This window comes from Osmerus eperlanus, chromosome 10, assembly GCF_963692335.1.
Source record: "Osmerus eperlanus chromosome 10, fOsmEpe2.1, whole genome shotgun sequence".
NCBI classification, from domain to species: Eukaryota; Metazoa; Chordata; class Actinopteri; order Osmeriformes; family Osmeridae; genus Osmerus; species Osmerus eperlanus.
This window is the reverse complement of record NC_085027.1, coordinates 7,908,170-7,926,059: the sequence shown is the minus strand read 5'-3', so window position 1 is coordinate 7,926,059 and position 17,890 is coordinate 7,908,170. Positions and strand designations below refer to the sequence as shown.

At 45.8% G+C, this 17,890-nt stretch overlaps 4 protein-coding genes across 7 annotated transcripts in view; 3 read left to right on the top strand and 1 right to left on the bottom strand.

Moving 5' to 3' along the window:
* Positions 1–17,890, top strand: part of LOC134027666 (high choriolytic enzyme 1-like) — a 71,072-nt gene that overhangs the window by 25,370 nt on the left and 27,812 nt on the right. The window lies entirely within an intron of this gene.
* syt13 (synaptotagmin XIII) lies at positions 233–7,703 on the bottom strand. Of its 2 annotated transcripts, none has more exons than XM_062470614.1 (6): positions 7,224–7,703; positions 5,981–6,224; positions 5,703–5,837; positions 3,502–3,809; positions 896–1,019; positions 233–804 (listed from the first exon to the last, which is right to left on the bottom strand). In XM_062470614.1, exons 1-6 carry the CDS (start codon positions 7,395–7,397, stop codon positions 482–484), a joined length of 1,308 nt encoding a protein of 435 aa, XP_062326598.1. In that variant the 5' UTR covers positions 7,398–7,703; the 3' UTR covers positions 233–481. The 2 variants fall into 2 exon arrangements, with proteins under 2 accessions (XP_062326598.1, XP_062326600.1); XM_062470616.1 differs by having other exon boundaries at positions 896–1,016; positions 7,224–7,702.
* Positions 9,297–14,667, top strand: fbxo3 (F-box protein 3). 2 transcript variants are annotated; one of them, XM_062470902.1, is made up of 11 exons: positions 9,297–9,427; positions 10,070–10,159; positions 10,351–10,514; positions 10,682–10,796; positions 10,975–11,179; positions 11,522–11,567; positions 11,653–11,737; positions 11,825–11,947; positions 12,189–12,304; positions 12,734–12,915; positions 13,144–14,667. In XM_062470902.1, exons 1-11 carry the CDS (start codon positions 9,297–9,299, stop codon positions 13,273–13,275), a joined length of 1,389 nt encoding a protein of 462 aa, XP_062326886.1. In that variant the 3' UTR covers positions 13,276–14,667. The 2 variants fall into 2 exon arrangements, with proteins under 2 accessions (XP_062326886.1, XP_062326885.1); XM_062470901.1 differs by having other exon boundaries at positions 12,734–12,924.
* cd59 (CD59 molecule (CD59 blood group)) lies at positions 15,492–17,852 on the top strand. Of its 2 annotated transcripts, none has more exons than XM_062470904.1 (5): positions 15,492–15,618; positions 15,717–15,866; positions 16,521–16,598; positions 16,714–16,815; positions 17,076–17,852. In XM_062470904.1, exons 1-5 carry the CDS (start codon positions 15,609–15,611, stop codon positions 17,273–17,275), a joined length of 540 nt encoding a protein of 179 aa, XP_062326888.1. In that variant the 5' UTR covers positions 15,492–15,608; the 3' UTR covers positions 17,276–17,852. The 2 variants fall into 2 exon arrangements, with proteins under 2 accessions (XP_062326888.1, XP_062326889.1); XM_062470905.1 differs by having other exon boundaries at positions 15,562–15,590.

The window sequence follows — 17,890 nt, the reverse complement described above, 5'->3', positions numbered from 1 at the left end:
TCTAATCTGTTAAACCACAACTATGTTAAACAGGCAGTCCACTGTAGCTCTGATACAGTACTACCAACATACTCCGAAGCTTTCTGTACTCTGAACAGGCACACTTTATTTGGAGGGTCCCTATATGGGCCTGAGATGAGACAGTGCAACAACTCTGCTCTCATCCATCAGGATGTATCACATTATGAAGACATTGCCCGTGTTGAGACAATGAGGTGCACTATCGATAGTGTACAGACGTTTGTTTCATAATTTTAGCACGTAGGGTATAGAGGGTTAGTTAGGTGTGTTATGGTGTTGAAGTGGGGATGTATCAAGAGTAGAAGGTAATTGAGGTAAATGTGTTCCATGTGAGAGGGGGTGTAGAGAGGGGTATTTGTTCCACGTGGGGGGGGGGGGTAAGTTGGTATTTGTTTCAGATAAAGGGGATATAGGAGGTTATGTCAGGGGTGTGTGAGGTAAGAGTGCTTTCTCCAGGTTACTAGGTGTTGAGGGGGTGCCACATAGCAATCTGCTTGCGGGGGTTGTCTAGCATCTGCTGCCAGTGTTGCAGGCCAGTGCTGGAAGCCTGGAGGCCCAGTTGACACCTACCCAGGCACTGGGCTTGGTTCTGGGGTGGGCCCTGGCCCTGCCCGGCCTGGTTCAGGACCTCCAGTTCCAGACTGGACCTAGTCAGGAGATCCCTGGGAACTTCCAGCATCATCATCTCATTCCAGACGGGGTTCATCTTGTGCTTCACTCTCCGAGTTTGCTTTTTCTTCAGCTTGGTGCTCTGGTGCTTCAGGGTCAGCTTGACTGACAGGTCTGGGATGGTTAGAAAACACATTCAGGATTATAAATCAGAATCGACCTAATTACCTACGTATGTGAGCGTAAATCAGTGGTGGTACGGTACCTATGCAATCTTTAAGCTTGTCAGACGGCAGTCCTCTTGCCTTCATGACAACCACACCTAGTCTGTTGGCTGCAGGCAGGTAGGTGATGGACAACAGGAGCTCCCCTGCAGACAGCACCTCCTGCTGGACACACCACACAACTGCAGCTGTAGTTATTGCATTTAATTCACCTGCTAGTGTAGGACTGTAATGCACTCTAAATTGGTCCACATTAAAAGGGACGTAGGTGGTGCGTAGGCTAGACACATCAGGAGAAACACAATGAAGACATTGTGCTGTCATCAATTACATTACAGGGTATACATCATGATTACAGTCATCATCATTTGAGGAGGACACAGTCCGACTGTGGAAATGAAAGGATTGGTTTGTGTGTGTCAGTTCAGTCCTTCTTCATCACTTCCGTCATCATCATCATAACTGTCATTATACATCCCTCTTATGTCCAGATGCTCTTGTGCTCTGACGGAGACTGGTTCAGACAGAGAATGACAGTATAGAGGATGTCTGGATCCTAGATTGATAGTGAGCTGACCTTTCAGAGACAGATGAAAAGAGCAAGATTAGTTATACAGATCTGTGTTCAGCCACTCCCCCTCCAGCCTGGAGAGCACAGTTATCATCTCTGATATGATCTCATCATCATCTTCCTGAAGATGAAAACTGCATCTTAACAGGTGTACAGAGACAACTAACACAACTAAATCATTATCACTCCTCACTGCTGCCAAAACTAAGTGTGCGTATGTGTGTGTCTTAGAGTGTATGAGTATGTATGTAATCTCCAGAACCTCTATATTAATCCATGTGTACCCTGGCCATCTGTGATCATAAGAGAGAGAGCAGTCAAAGGAGAGATCACATCTCTGTATGAGCTCAGTCTGATACATTATTGATGAACCTCGTTCTGCAGAACTGCGTCACAGCCGGAATCACACACACCTCCGCGTCACGACCCTCCAAGCTGCACTTTTCCCTCTCCTCCGGCCCTCCGCTCTATCTCATGTTTTATCTCCAGCATGCTTTATTTATCACGTTCCACCTTCCCCTCCCTTCTTTCCCTCCCTCCCTCCCCCCACCCTCTCTCTCCCTCCCTCCCCCCTTCCTTATTTCCCTCCCCTCCCCTCCCCCCACCCTCTCTCTCCCTCCCTCCCTCCCCCCTTCCTTATTTCCCTCCCTCCCCCCACCCTCTCTCTCCCTCCCTCCCTCCCCCCTTCCTTATTTCCCTCCCTCCCCCCACCCTCTTTCTCTCTCCCTCCCTCCCTCCCCCCACCCATCCACCCTCCCTCCCTCCCCCAACCCTCTCCCTCCCTCCCTCCCTCCCTCTCTCCCCCCACCCTCTCTCTCCCTCCCTCCCTCCCCCCACCCTCTCTCTCCCTCCCTCTCTCCCTCCCTCCCCCCACCCTCTCTCTCCCTCCCTTCGTGTTCGTGATTCCTGGCAGGCCTCCCTGCTCTTCCCTGGAACACAGGAACACTACCCTCCAGGGTCTCTAATGACGTACATAGGAGAGGAAAGGAGGGGAGAGGAGAGGAGGGGAGAGGAGAGGAGGGAGAGGATGACAAGAAGAGGGGACAGGGAAGGGGAGCTTCTGTTAGAATGTGCTGCCTAAAGATGACAGAGACAAAGGGACTGCACAAGAGCAGGGATATAAGGGAGAGAAGGGGAAGTGAGGGAGGGTCAGGGTAGAGTCGAACTGTGCTCTCTCTTCTGCAAGCTACTCCATATCTTCAGATAACCGCAGAACGGTCCTGCAGTCATATATGACAGTATAATCACCTCTCAGGTGACTCCTTTGATGGACGCCATGGCAACACTTCCTGAAAAGTCAGAGCTGCATCCAATTAGCAGAAGCTAGAGGTCAATAGACCCACGGGTGCCATGGTGATATGAAGCGCTTATCTCCAAAAACAGAAGCACTCAGATTAGAGGCTAGCCAAGTTGAGGCTGAAACAGCTCTTGTGTAATGAGTAGCCTTGCCTGTGACTGACAATCGGGGGGGTCAACTTCTTCTCCAGGGTATAAAGTAATATTTACAACTACAGGTAAGAACGATTTATAAATGTATCGACCCCCCCAACCTTTTGTTTTTACCTCTTTTGAGGGGATACAAGTCTTAATTAGGGGGGTCAAACCCCCCCAAGCCCCCCCGTAATTCTCACCCTGCTGACAAGCCCAAGTGTCATGTGTGGGTATTGGGCAATGTGTTTTCGGTCTAGCGTTCAGTGTTTGGGGAACCATGCAGATGACTCAATGATCCTTAACAACGGTTATACTACTGTTACAGTTAAACTACTGTAGCTCTGTTTAGTAATGAGTGAGAGAAGAAATTGGCGTCTGACAGACCATTATGGTGAATGATACCGAGCGGAAGCATGTAAATGATAAACAGAAATGGACCAGAATAGTCTTAGGGATACCTTGAAGGGCAAGAGTTGTGACAGGTGTGTGGGGACCAATGCACGTGAGGTTTTGACTGTGTATATAATAGTAGGCTATATCCACTGTTGCCTATATGTTGTTGGTAATACAACATTGTTTTTCTGAACCTTTATTAAGCAGGTTGACCTCAGTGAAGCTCTAGAATCCCAGAGGAAATTGATTTACCTGTTTGGGAGGCTGCAGGTCGACCCAGCAATCTGAGTCAGACATCATGCCCACGTCCGCTAGCTTGAAGCGCATGCTGCCCAGGTTGGCGTGGTGGGAGAAGCGGTCACAGCTGAGGAGAGTCAGTGCCACCTCGCCCTCCCCCTGGCATCCCCCCGGGCCGGGCACCGAAAACACCAGACCCTCCTGCCAGCGGACACGCTTGCTCAATGGGCGACGAGACGTCTGCGCCTCCCGCTGGAACGAGCCACATGTCAGAACACCGGAGACATAGCCCTCGGAACCTTGAGACGCAGTCACGCGCTCCGCTGTGTATGAAAGGAGATACAGAGAAAAATAAGATAGGGGCCAAGGGAGACTAATCAGTTAGAGAGGAACGAGGACACTATATGGTCACGATTATAACCCGCTCCTGTGTAATGCAGCTGTCAAATAAGTAGGGGTGTAACGATACACTAAGCTCACGATACAATACATATCACGATACTGGGTGTACGATACAATACGTATCACGATATTTTGAAGAAAATGTTAAATGAAACTGAAATTCAATGGACAGATTTATTTCGAAAACATAAAAATAAAAATAAATCGGTGTTATACATACAATTTCGTTAACTCAGTTCAAGCGATTTCTGTGAATGCAAGCAGGTGCAGAGTAGGTTGCGCGCTCAACCAATAGGATCAAATGGACATCAAATTGTAAAAATATTGCCATAACTCTACGATACATATTGTAAACATTTTGTATTGCGATATATTGTTCCACGATATATTGTTACACCCCTACAAATAAGTAATGCTCCTGGTAGGCTATTTCATATTTGTCATGCCACCTATTAGGTGTGTTTGCGTCGATTCCACAAAGTTTGTCAAGGAGTAGGCAAGAAGTTATGGGTGTGGGAGGTGTTGGGACTGGGAGGAAGAGCGGCGCATACCACCAGTATTGCTCCTTTACTCATGCCTTTTTTTCAGTGATTTCTTACGTAATATATTTCCATCAATTAGTAAGTCAAGCACATTTATTTATAGAGCTGCCAGTAAATTGTCATTTTACGTCACTTACGTTGTATGCAATTACCTTAGCTCAGCAGCTCATAGGCATAAATGTATACACCACTGTAGCCTATAATCCCCCTCTGAGACTATACGCATTCAATCAATGCTATCAATATCCCAAGTTGTAATGGAGTATTTGGGTCTATGAAAATGCCTTTAGAGAATAAGCCACAGATCAACCATGCCATCTTTCTCTGAGTTGATCGGCTTTTCATACAATGTAACACTTCACAGACTTCCTGGTGATTTATTACTGCTTCACTTCAAAAGGCTGAAGCAACCGAACCCACACACTGCCTGCTTGTTGGGCCCTCTTGTGCTAGTCCAAATGAGCAGTTCATTGCAGTTTACAAAACTATATAATTTGTTCATTGATATGTAACACTATGTTTCTGTGCCTGGTCTGATAATTAATTAGTGGTGAAGGATTTCTGCTCGTGATTAACTTCTCTCTGCACCTGACAGCACCAAACTGGGATCCTGGGATTTAAATTAGCCGAGTGTGGGGGTGTGTGTCTAAGTATGTGCTAATGAACTGTAATTGAGTCCACTGCAGATATTAAACAAACCATGGCAGGTGGAGTGTGCAGCTCATGATTGGTCGTGAGAGAAGCTCTGGCTATCTTTAATTATCATGAATGTCATTAGCATATCCCATAAAGAGCACATGAATACTCACAGGTGACAGCTCGCCATCCTGCCAGCATCAACACCCTCCACTCTTCCCCAGCAGACTCAGAGCTAAATAGATGCATCTGTGACCTTTTCAATGGACGATGCATCAGCATAGCATAGTCTACAGTCGACAAAGCCTCCATGTGGAATCAGCCAACAAGCCCCCCACTTGTGTATGTGTGTGCGTCATCACTTTGTCACTCTATAATTCACTCCCAACATGAAAATGTTTAAACATATGTGTTGGTGACAGTCTGTGTCATCTTATTATGATCTTCTCTGTCCAGCGTTTTGGAGTATTTGTGTATGTGTGATGGTGTGTGTGTGTTTGGACAGGGTCTCTACTAACAAGCCAGGGAGCATTAGTGACTCAAGACAATACCCTCTGGTTACCAAGTCTTTAAAACACTGCTCTGATTTGAGGAAAATCATTATCTCCCCAGAGTACGTTGCTGTTATTGGCTCACCTTCAATGACTGTGATGTGCAGCTCCTGAGCCTGGCTGTGATAGGTTAGAGAGAAGTGCAGCTTGGGATGCAAGAGGGAGCTCACCACTGTGTCATTGGCAGATTCGCCAGCACACTGAGGCTCCTCGCAAGAGTCTGAAAGAAAGGGGAGGCACATGAGTCTCTCTTTCTTTTGGGAACAGGGCAATAAATAATTCATGGTATCCAGACCACCGAACACATCAATATGTGTGTGGATGACATGAGAGAATTACATGAGAGATCACGCAAAAATGTACCTTGCCTGGGGACCACGGCAACATCAGAACTGCCGGTTGCTTGGTTACCACCTTTATCTGTCTGGCTTGAGGGTTCTGGATGTGAGAGTTGCTGTGACCCCTCTGGGGCGAAATCATGGATTGGGTCAGGGACGGGGTAGTTGATGACCTCAGGGCAGTTGACGGAAGGTTTGGGTTGGTAGATCTTGGGGAACTTCAGCAGAGTCTGGGGCTGTATGGACTCTGTGGACTTCACCACTCTGAACTGGACGGGTGAATGGGGGGGGGGGGGGGGGGGGGCAGGGGGTACAAAAGGGAAGAAGAGGCAGAAGGAGGAAGGAGACAGGTTGATCACATTTGGGAGGTTTAGTTTCTCCCAATCACATACATTCAGCATAACAGGAGTTGATGTTGTTTCTTCCTAGGGATTCTCTCACAAGAGCATGTACACATGCAGGTGTGAGGGTGAATATGTCTCATGTGCAGGTGTGTTCACTACAAAACTAAGTACACAACATAGTGTCTACCTTGCATTATTTTATCCTCCATAACTCTTTCCATTCATACCATGTATCAAAGCAAAGGAAATGGGGAGAACTGAAATACAATCAGATGCAATTTCTCTCCTTAGCTTCATTAGAGACACATGAATAGGAGAGAGACAAACCTAACTGATTTGATCTGTTTTTTTCATCCATGACAGATTATAAGTGAAGAGACACTAATCAGGCAACACACAGTTATCAACTCATGAGTCAGCCAATATTAAGCAAAAAAATTACATAATAACTGTGAAAAAGATGCAGCTGGGAGGATTCCCATGCTGAATGTGTATTCTAGCTGTAGAATACTGAACATTAAACAGCTGTGTCTAATGCCCCTATCACCAAGATTTCCTGCAAATCACAAACACTCCTGTCTGTCTGTCTGTCTGTCTGTCTGCCTCTTAACTCATCTATAATAGTTAGTGTATGTTACAATACATTTAGGACATTAAGTATAATTTATATTCCTACTATGTACAGTAAGATTAAATGGCACCCAAGCCTGTGCCTTTCCCATTGTTTAATCCTTTAGAATATAATAATTCTCTGGGAAGAGGTTCTGCAACCCTTTTCAGCATGGAAAGAACCGTTTGGGGTTCCAAAAACAAGCAATGCTCAGCATGTTTCTATCTGGAACCACAACGGTTCTATATGGATTTGTTCGACAGAGGGTCATCTTTTGCAACAATGTTCGTATAGTACCTGGTGCACCAGCTTACCTGTTGCAGGGAGGTGAGCACACCTGCTGTGGGCTTCTCAGGGTCACACTCGTCTCCGTCCTCCAGCTTGCTCCTTCGGCAGGACCGGCAGAAGAGCGAGAGGCCACAGAGAGTGAGCACGCCCGAGGCTGTGCCCATTGTGGCGCCCAGTATGGCAGCCGTGGAGAAGATCATCCTGGTTAACCACCTCCACCACCGGAGGCCAGGCGAAGAGGAGGAGGAAGTGCGGAACAGCTAGGTTAGTGCTCCTCAGGCTGCATAGTGACTGGAGGGTTTGGGATGGTGCGTAGAAGATCCTGCAGCAGATAGAAACACTATTCCAGCAATAGGTTTCACCTAAAGAGAGAACCAGAGTCTTCATCCAGGTTCAAGTTCTGCTATTGGCTCCTTGCATTCCACTGAGGGAGAGAGAGAGAGAGAGAGGTATAGAGAGGGTCAGTATCTCTCTTCTACAGAGAGAGAGAGTGTGTTCTTCTCTGCTAAGAGGAGCAGAGTGAGAAAGCAGCAGACTGGCTCTAATACTTGCATCAATTCAGGAGCGGAAAGGGAGGGAGAAGGGAAAAGAGGAGGGGAGACGGTGGTGAGAAGAAGGGAGGGGGAGCAGAGTGAAAAGGGAGGGAGAGGAGAGAAGAGGAAGAGAGAGGAGGAGAAAGTAGAGCGAAGAGGGAATGCAGAGGAGAGGGGAGAGATAAGAGTGTCAGTGTGCTGTTTGATTGACTGGTTTAGACAGAATGAGTGCTGTTCATTGATGCCCCCCTGCCTGCTCTTCCTCTCTGATCTTTATCTATCTTGCCGCCCCCCTTCCCTTTCTTCCCTCTCTCCCATGCCCTCAGAGACCAAAGTATGACGTCAAACGAGAGAGCCCTGCTCTACAAACCAGTCCGCTAACAAACCCTTCCTTTCTAACACCTCTCTGTCTCTATCCCTGTATCCACACCCCCTAAAAATACTGCAAAGCCACCTTGCAGTTCAATGTCGTGGGTGGTTAGTTTTACACCTGAAAAGAGAGTTTTGACCAAAACTATTTCTCTCCATCCCTCCCCTTTACCATCCAATCGCTTCTACAACATCCTTGCATCTGTACCGCCTCGCTCTTCTCCACCTTACCATCTTTTTTCCTCCCTGCTCCACACTGGGAAGCTGTAGCATATGCTGCGCTAGGGATACAGAACCAGGTAGCCTATGTGTGTCTGTGTAACACCCAGCAGGGGCTAATCCAAACAGTCAGAGAAGAGGACTCTGGTTTTGCTTTAGTCTACAGGACTCCTTAGGTGGGGAAGACCTTCTCCTGTTGCTATATTTGGGTCGCCCCCCCCCCCCCCCCCTTCAGATCGAGATATGCAGCATTTCCATGGCAACGGTGACCTCCCTGAATTTAACCCCTTGCCCCTTGAATGTGTGACTGGGGTCTAGATCTGGCACAACAATTTGGCCTGTCACCATGATGGCTCTGCTGTCTGTAGCACTGGGTTGTTTGGTGACCTCTGCACCTCAGTGTAATCCTAGTTATACTGTTTTAGTCTGTCACAATGTGTTGCTTCTGATCAAAGCATTACAATTTCTTAAGGGCGAAATAGTCTCTTTAAAATAATACTGTTCAATGGCTATGCTGCTGTGTTGTGTGAAGGCAATGAAATTGCCTTTTTTTGCGTTTCTGTACTGCAGTCGAGCCGAGGCTTGTTGATTGAACATTAAAAAAGCATAGCCTCATCTCTGATGCCATCTTGAGGAAGAAAGAGACAGTCAACATCACACTGTGTTCGTTGTAAATAGACATATCATATAGGTACAGAATGCTACAAGAACCTTCTGGTGTTCCATATGAGAACCTATTGATAATAACAGTAATCTATAAACTAATCATGTTCTATTCTCCTGTGTTTCTCTGTCGAAGTAACTTGCCTGTTTATGTCACATAACTGGAAATAAAGGCATTTGTTAACATACATCTGTAACTAGATATGACATAACACCCTTTGCAGTCTATATCTACCACGAACCTTTCGTGTCCATCTCCATGTGGGGACTATTTGATAACAAGAAAGCGTGCGGGAACGCCCCTTTGACACAGAGATGGGGTGGGACTTTGGGGCCAAAACTCCAGGTTCCAAAATGGCAGCGTCCGTGGAGCTAAGCTTGAACGATTTACCCTCCGATCCTCTATTGTTAATTTTGTCATTTCTCGATTTCAGAGACTTAATCAGGTATGTATGTCAATATCGCTTGTTGCATATCCCAAAGTAATCGTTAAACCATTAATATTAGTTCATATAGTGCATGTTGTTCAAGGTAGTAACTTCGCTTGAGCAGTGCTAGCAAACTAGCTAGGTAGCGGCAGAGGTATTGGGAGACTTTTTGTTTACAAACTTAAAGCTTATCCATATAAGATGAATGTCTCTTACGATTGTGTTGTAATGGTCAATACTTCAAATACAATTTTAATGATCTAGTTTGCATGTAATGAGTAACAATATCTTTGTAGGTTAATTTACCAGTTAGCTCTGTAACGCTCCAGCTAGACTAGCTGTCAAAACATTGCTGCAGTGCTAAACACCACACTAGCCAGCTTGCTAACTTGCATCTGCCTGTAAACTACCAATAAAAAGTAAATAAATTGTGATATTATCACCTTTCCGTTTCTGCTGGCTAAGGTTTCTTTATTGTAATGTAATGTTACAATAGTTTCCAAAATCCCATCCGTAATCAGAACGCTCAGTCTAAACTATTAACCATTAGAATCTGAATTTGTTTTTAATAAAGTAATGAATTAATAATTAATACGTGACATGTAACTGTGATCGATCATAACCAGTTAGTCTCTGCTGGTATCTAATTTTTCTTATCAGCTGCAGTTTTGTCAGTCGTCGTCTCAACGACCTGTCAAGTCACAACCCGCTATGGAAGGGACTGTGTCTGAAACACTGGCTCCTAACTGAGTGAGTAAATAAGACTAAACTCTCCACCTTCTGGACTAAGCTCAACTAAGTTACTAAATATAAGTATAAATTGTTGTGCTGATCATTTGACAGTTTTCTTAGTACCTAACCTGACATTTTTTGCAACATTATTCTTACACATCACCTGTGATGTTTGTGTGTGGGTGCATTCATGCGTGTGTACTGAGCAGGTCCGACAGGAGCCAGCGATCTGTCTCATGGAGGGATCTGTTCCGGGAGTTTTATGCTGAACTGGGTCGGTACATGGATCACTACATCACCCTGAAGAGAGCCTGGGATGCACTAAAGGCCTATTTGGACCAGAGGTGTCCCAGGATGATTGCCTCACTCAAGGGTAAGACTCCCTCCAGCCTGGCCTGGAACACACACAGTGCATGAGGACTCCAGCTAGTCTAATCAGAATCTTTATGGCTAAAAATCTGCATGAAAAGTGCATTTTGAATTGTTAATTGTTTATCTCTGGCAAGGCGGTGAAAGTCTCTCTGTTTGTCTCCTGGGCAGAGGGTGCAAAGGAGGAGGAACTAGATGCTATCGAAGCCCAGATTGGCTGCAAGCTTCCCACTGACTACCGCTGCTCTTACAGGATACACAACGGCCAGAAGCTGGTGGTGCCTGGGTGGGTAGCAGGGCTGCTGGTGTGGCAGCACTGCTTGTTTGTACTTTGACATGTATGAACAGCTGAACACAGATGAGAATGTCTTTTCTCCCTCTGCTTATCTATTTCCAGATATTTTTCTTACTGTTTCATTTGATTTATTCTCTTTATCTCCTTCATTTATTCCCCCCTCTTGTAGTTTGATGGGCAGCATGGCCCTGTCTAATCACTACAGGTCAGAGGACCTGCTGGACATAGAGACAGCCGCAGGGGGCTTCCAGCAGAGGAAGGGCATGAGGCAGTGTCTGCCGCTCACCTTCTGCTTCCACACCGGCCTGAGCCAATACATGGCCTTGGAGGCCACAGAAGGCCGGGGCCGCAGCGAGATCTTCTACCACTGCCCAGTAAGGCCCCGTCGCCCACCCTCTTGATTTTACGATTTACAATAATAACTTATTTTTAGAAAAGGTTTGTAGGTGCTCTGTGCTCTTGACACAGTTGTAACCCCGGTCTCTGATTTCTTGAACTAGAATTATATCTGTGTCCTGAGAACTCAGCTGTCAGGTTCAAGATCCTACTGTAAAAGTTATGAACCCGCTAGGCTGAGGCTGTCAACTGTTTGGGTCAGTACCTCCCTGTACCACTAGGGAGAGTACTCTGCTTCCTCACCTGCTACTGCAGGCAGGGTTTTACTAGAGGAAGAGAGATCATGGGAACTGATGGAAGTGAGTGTTTCTCTTTTTCAGGATCAAATGGCACAAGATCCGTCAGCTATAGACATGTTTATCACAGGTCTGTTCTCTTTTTCTACTCAATTAATCAATGTATTGCAATACAACTACAGACAATGTGTGACTCTTCCTTTCTCATTCTTCAGGGTCCAGCTTCACAGAGTGGTTTACCTCATATGTCCACAATGTGGTGACAGGAGAGTACCCCATCATCCGCGACCAGATCTTCCGGTACTGTTGTCATAATAGTATGTCATTTGCCACTGCTTATGCCATTGTTCTCACAATGTCAATAATGTGTTTATGTTACTGCCTTAGGTATGTCCATGACAAGCAATGTGTGGCCACCACGGGTGACATCACTGTGTCGGTGTCCACTTCCTTCCTCCCAGAGCTCAGCTCCGTTCACCCGCCTCATTTCTTCTTCACCTACCGGATCAGGTACCTTACCCACAATGAGCCTTGCCCTGTCCTGTCATTTTGCATCAGTTACTTCCTGAGTCTTCTGACACCCCAGGAAGGTAGATCAATTAGCTTGATGAACCCATTCTAAATATTAGTGACAAAAATAGCCTCTTTGGAAGTACATTGATCTGTCCTCAGATTCCACTGCTCATGTTGATGTGAATCATGTCAATGTTCTGTCCCTCCCCTTCCCCAACCCATATCCTGACCTGCTCAGGATTGAGATGTCCCAGGAGGCCTTGCCTGAAAGCGCCTGCCAGCTGGACAGCCGTTACTGGAAGATCACGAACGCCAATGGCAATGTGGAGGAGGTCCGTGGCCCTGGTGTCGTTGGTGAGTCCTGTGGCTGATGGGATCATATTCAGTGCTAGGGGTTAACCTAATTGCAATGCGAATGATGCTAACTCCCCTCATGGCTATAAGGTTACTAACCATGCAACAGGTCGTAGGAAGCCATGCAGCAGGTCGTCAAGGCTTCCCAGCATATCACTGGTACCAAGCTATGAAAGATAATTATCATAAGCACTGCCTGCCCAGAGGTCTTAGCATGTAGCCTCCGAGCCTGTATTACCAGACTCAGATGTTAACAACTCAAACTGACTACCCGCTGAACCCTACTCACTCACACACACATACACACCCCTGCACTGTTGCATTAGTGCCTGCACATTGTGCACAACAATTGAATTGCTGAATTAAAAGGCTTAGCCTAATAGCCACACAAATAATACTGAGCAAACCCCTGATCTGCTGCCTCTGCAGGGGAGTTCCCTGTGATGACCCCTGGGAAGGTGCACGAGTATGCCAGCTGCACCACCTTCTCCACCACGTCGGAGTTCATGGAGGGCCACTACACTTTCCACCGCCTCAAGAACAAGGAAGAGGTCTTCCATGTCTCCATCCCACGCTTCCACATGGTCTGCCCGCCCTTCCGCGAGTCAATGGTACGCTCGGTAAGTCAGGGAGGAAGGGTTGGAGGAGGGGGGAGGAAGGGGAAGGTCAGTTCTGTCTTCCTAATGGGTTCATTGTACTCAGATGTAATTTGTCTTCCATCAAATGATGATCTGCTTTGTCAGTTGCGGGTTAACACAGGAGGTTAAACAAGGTAAAAGAGGTGAAAACAGACGGACTAGATTTAAAGCACTGTCGTCGTCGTCGTCCCCCCTCCGCAGGGCTCAGCCAGTGACGTGACTCGCTCGTCCTTTCGGGAAGACAATTCCTCAGACACAGATGACTACGACGACGGCGAGCTGAGAGGCATCAACATTGGCGATCAGGCAGGTCGCTGCCCGCGACACATATGACCACGCTCCTTTTTGTCCTCTGGTTGCACCCCCTCGTCTTGCCTTTGGACTGGAGAAGGGGCAAGGCCACAAGAGAAAAGACTTACGATTTACAGAAGATTTAAAACATTAGTTTTTATTATTTGTTAAGCTGTATGTAATGGCAGTTGGGTGGCTGAAAGAGAGAGGGAGAGTGGGAAGGAGAGAGAGAAAAAGCTAAATGCATGACCCCGTGTGAACTTTTCAATCCCAGTCCTGGGAGATACTAGGAACTGAGTGATTGGCAGATCTAGCATACTCAGAGCATTGTGATTGGCTGTTCTGTTAGGGTTCCATTGTTTACCTTCTCTGGTTTCAGCCAGGGAGAGATCTGGAGTGCTGGCCCACAGAGAACCGCCAACCCTCCGCCATGAAGAGCACAGTTGTCAGTTCTTTTTCTGTAGCTCCATTGTCTAAGCACCCGGCTGGCCACTACTGGGTGATGCCCTGTGTCCCTGCTCAACTCTCCCTGTGTCCCTGCTCGTTATGGGGACAACAGGATTCAGGAATTTCTCTTCTCATATCCCCTTATATAAGTTCAGATGTGACCCTGACCTAGGTCCCAGTGTTGGGCAGCTCAAGTTGAGCTCCATCATCTGGTGGCAGTCAGTGTCCCTGCCCTGGCTAGCCCACAGGACAGAACCAGGATTGTCATCCCCCCAATTACCCTAAACAACTGCAGGGTTGTGTACTCTAAACAAATGTAGATTGGTATTCTATAATGTAGACTGGTGATGCAGTGATCTATACTGGTACAGTAAGAATGTGGTTTCTCTCTGTCATTCATTCATGTACGTCGTTTATCAGTGTCATATATAATACATTGTGATTATGTGTAAGAGTGTTATAGAGATGATTTGAGTGTTTTGATTGGATGCGCTCCCTTTTTGACCAATGAGCATTAGGTGCCTCCGAGGGCTCATGTAGAAGTCACAATGTTTTCAGGTTGTCCCAAACCTGTCAGCTCATCAACAGTGGTATGTCACATCAGCACATTACTGCACAAATGGACATGGACATACTCTGGACAAGACCATTACACACTTTGGGGGGGGTATCTTTTTTTGTATATTCACCTGGGGGACAGTATAATGACAGTATGTTACCTATGATTATTATTTGAGAGATGATAAAGTCTCTATAGGCATAAGGCCCTCAGTTCTGCTGTGTGGTGGGAGGGCAGGGGTGTTTTATTTTGGTAAGTGATTATTTTAAGCTTATTTTTCCATTTATAAGGAAGTTGTGCAATAGAGCGTCTGGCTCTGCTCCATGCTAATTTCAAACCTCAGTTGATTTGTTCAGTGTCACTGTTTTTTACTGCCAATTTGTGTTTTGTTTTTGTATGTTTGGGGTAAATAAACACTTTATGCTGAATGAGGGGCCCCTAATCATTTTCCTTATCAAGCTTTCCTTAACTTCATACTATAACAAATTTCATTTGGCAGATGTCTTCATGTAAGGCAGGTGTATCAAACCCTGGTCCTCGAGGGCAGCTGTCCTGCATGTTTTAGATGTTTCCCTGCTCCAACACACCTGATTCAATTAAATGGGTGGTTATAATGACCATTCATTCGATTCAGGTGAGCTGGATCAGGGAAACATCTAAAAGATGCAGGACAGTGGCCCTCAAGGACCAGGGTTTGACACCCCTGATCTAAGGGGACACAGTACAAGGGGGGGTTGAACCTGCAATGTCTGCAGTTAGGTGCTCTATCGACTGAGCTATAATGTTCCCATAAATCCATCCATAAGTATACTGTTTGGACAATGTGGCAAAAAATAAACTTTGGCTTCAGCACCCTGTGACTCACCACATGGCTCAACCTTCCCACTGATATCAGCTTCTGCCATTTAGATCGTTTTAGAAAGTCGGCACTGAGGACAATCCACAATGAAAGCTGTCAAATGTTTTCATTTAAATGGCATTTGTTCTTACAGCACTGGCCACAGTGTGAGGAATAGTCATTCTATTGTTTCGCATCAGATTTTAGTTGCCAGATAAGCCTGCAGTAACCCCTCCTGTGGACTGATGTCTAAAGGGTCTTTGTTCCTCTGTGGTGCTTCTATCTAACCCTCACACAAGGGTTACGGTTAGTATGAGTATGGGGCTAAAAATATTGACAGTACTATGGGGTCTGTTGTGTCCCACACGTGTCCATACGTGTAAGGGACCTTTCCAATTAAGTTAACAGCAGTATGCCTCTATAAAAGCATAAGTAGGCAATGTAGACTGCTGTGTCAATCTGCCATTACATCAGCCAAGAAGAAGACTGCTGTGTTATCGTCCAGTTTCAAGGGTGATGATGGTCTAGGAGATGGCAAAATGTCTGCATTTTCACAATAGCTTACATCTTCATTATCCTCCAAATGATGTACGTATGTTGACCACAATGGGTATGAATTTGCATTTCTTCCGAATACAGGCCCGCCCCCTCCTGTCATCGATTGGGCGGGACGCTGGATCAGCTGTTGCTTTACAATACAAGTGGGTGCGGTTGTTGGGATTGTCACAAAGACTTTCAAGTACATTTCAGGTTCCAGACTTCGAGAGATACATTACTTTCCTCAGAATTGTAAGTAGCTTTTAATTCAACTTTGCCAAACCTATTTGTTCACGTAAATGTACAGCCATTTTGTTAGCGCTAGCCAGTCGGCTAACACCTGTTTGCCAAATTGTTTGTTGTCCCAGCCCAGAGCCATATAGCGACTATCCTCTGTCACGAATAAATCTCGGAGTGAACCCGCGGATGTGGAACGCATATGTATTGATTTATAAATACTCAGTGTTGTATATCGGGCCTGTCAATACAAAATCGGAGGACAAACCTGTTCTGGCGATTTCCTGCCGGTTTGTTATTCTTCGGAAATTGTGGAATTGCATAAAACATTTACTACATTTAAATCCATATGTTGTCAAATCAACGATATTTGTGGATTTGTCTTTTATCCCCCCCAAACATTTCAGGACTTAAGTGCATTGCCCAATGCCCAGGTATTAGCTAACTAGCTAATGGGCCGTGACTTCAACGCCATTTTAAAAATAATTTGTTGTGCTGATGGCACATTCCACTAGAGAAAATGCCACCCGCACGGTATAAAAAGTCTGGAAATTATAGCCTCAGTAATACGATTCATCTTCTATTTTGTTGAACGTCGTCCATCTTGGCAAGTTAGGTAGCAAAGTTAAACGCCTGTTTTATGTAGCATATACTTTCTCTTCATTTTAGACGTCTTGGGAAAAGGGATCGCAATGAGGAACTCATTTGGGTTATGCTTGGCGTTCTGTTTCGCCATCTTTGAGCTTGGTAAGTGTATAATTTACATTTTAATGGGCCGAAGTCTATTTACCCAAGCAGACACACGTTTTTGGTTGTCTACATAGGTAATACTGTTATGAGTGACAGCGATGTTTTTTTGCAGGTTCAGCCATTCGCTGTTACGCCTGTCAGGACTACAGTGGCAGCTGCACGAAAACCCAGGACTGCAGCTTAGATGATGCCTGTCTGAGCCTGCATGTGAGAGGTGAGGTTCACTCTAAATGACGTGTTGTAGTCTAAATGGAAACTCGGTAAACTCTGTTCTTTCCTCTACTGCCGTATAATCTTGAATCAAGAGTATCAGTTTAGTGTTGAGTGGTTTTCTCAAAACGATACCATGTGTCTTTGTTCCCCTCATTCTATCAATGAATGTCTTACTAGAGAAGGACAATCCTGAACTCCTCCTTCCTTCTCTCTCTGTCTACCCCCCCCCCTACTTTCCACACCTCTCTCCCACTTCTTCAGGTGGTGATATCATACGCAGGTGTATTAAGAACTCTGAATGTAATTTTAATGAGTTAAGCATTGCTTACCCACAAGTTGAAAGTTTCAGTTACAAGTGTTGTACGTCTAACCTGTGTAATGGAGCTGTCTCCATCTCTGGGGGCAAGCCTCTGCTGGGCCTGCTGGTGTCTCTGGTGGGCATATGGTGGTGTATGCACTAGACACCCACACACAGCCCAACCATAACCCACTATACATGCACACGTACAGCATCAATTTAACCTCTTCCTCAGACCTAAGCCTCTTCGACACACACGCAGGTTCCTCTCTCGCCCCTGTCTTTCCCCACCCTCAGCTCAGGTGCTGCCGTCAGTTTTTATATTTTTATTATCGCCCAGACCAACAGAGCGACTTGCAGAAAGGGGTGATTTCTGACCGACCATACCTGACTCCCTGTCTGGTTTTCAGAAGGATACAATTTGCACTAGATCGGCGCTTCAAATAGATGCAGCACTAATGAGGGCATACTTTCTACATTTTGATTTGGCAATGACTGTTGCTTCAGTTGCTAAAAGTGCTATGTATGTCAAAGGTGATCTATCAGAAGTGTTCGGCGTAAAAATATATGAGATGTCTTGTTAAACAAAAAACGTATAACCTGTGAATGCCCTTAAAGGATCAGTACTGAGTCAGCAGACCGTATAACTGCTCATGTACTGTCATGTCCACTGCTAGCTGTTATTAATCAGTGTTTTTTACCGAATTAGTGACATTATGTGTGGCCGATGTAGAGGCAAGGGGGAAAAAAAACTTGTTTATATTTAAGAATATCATGA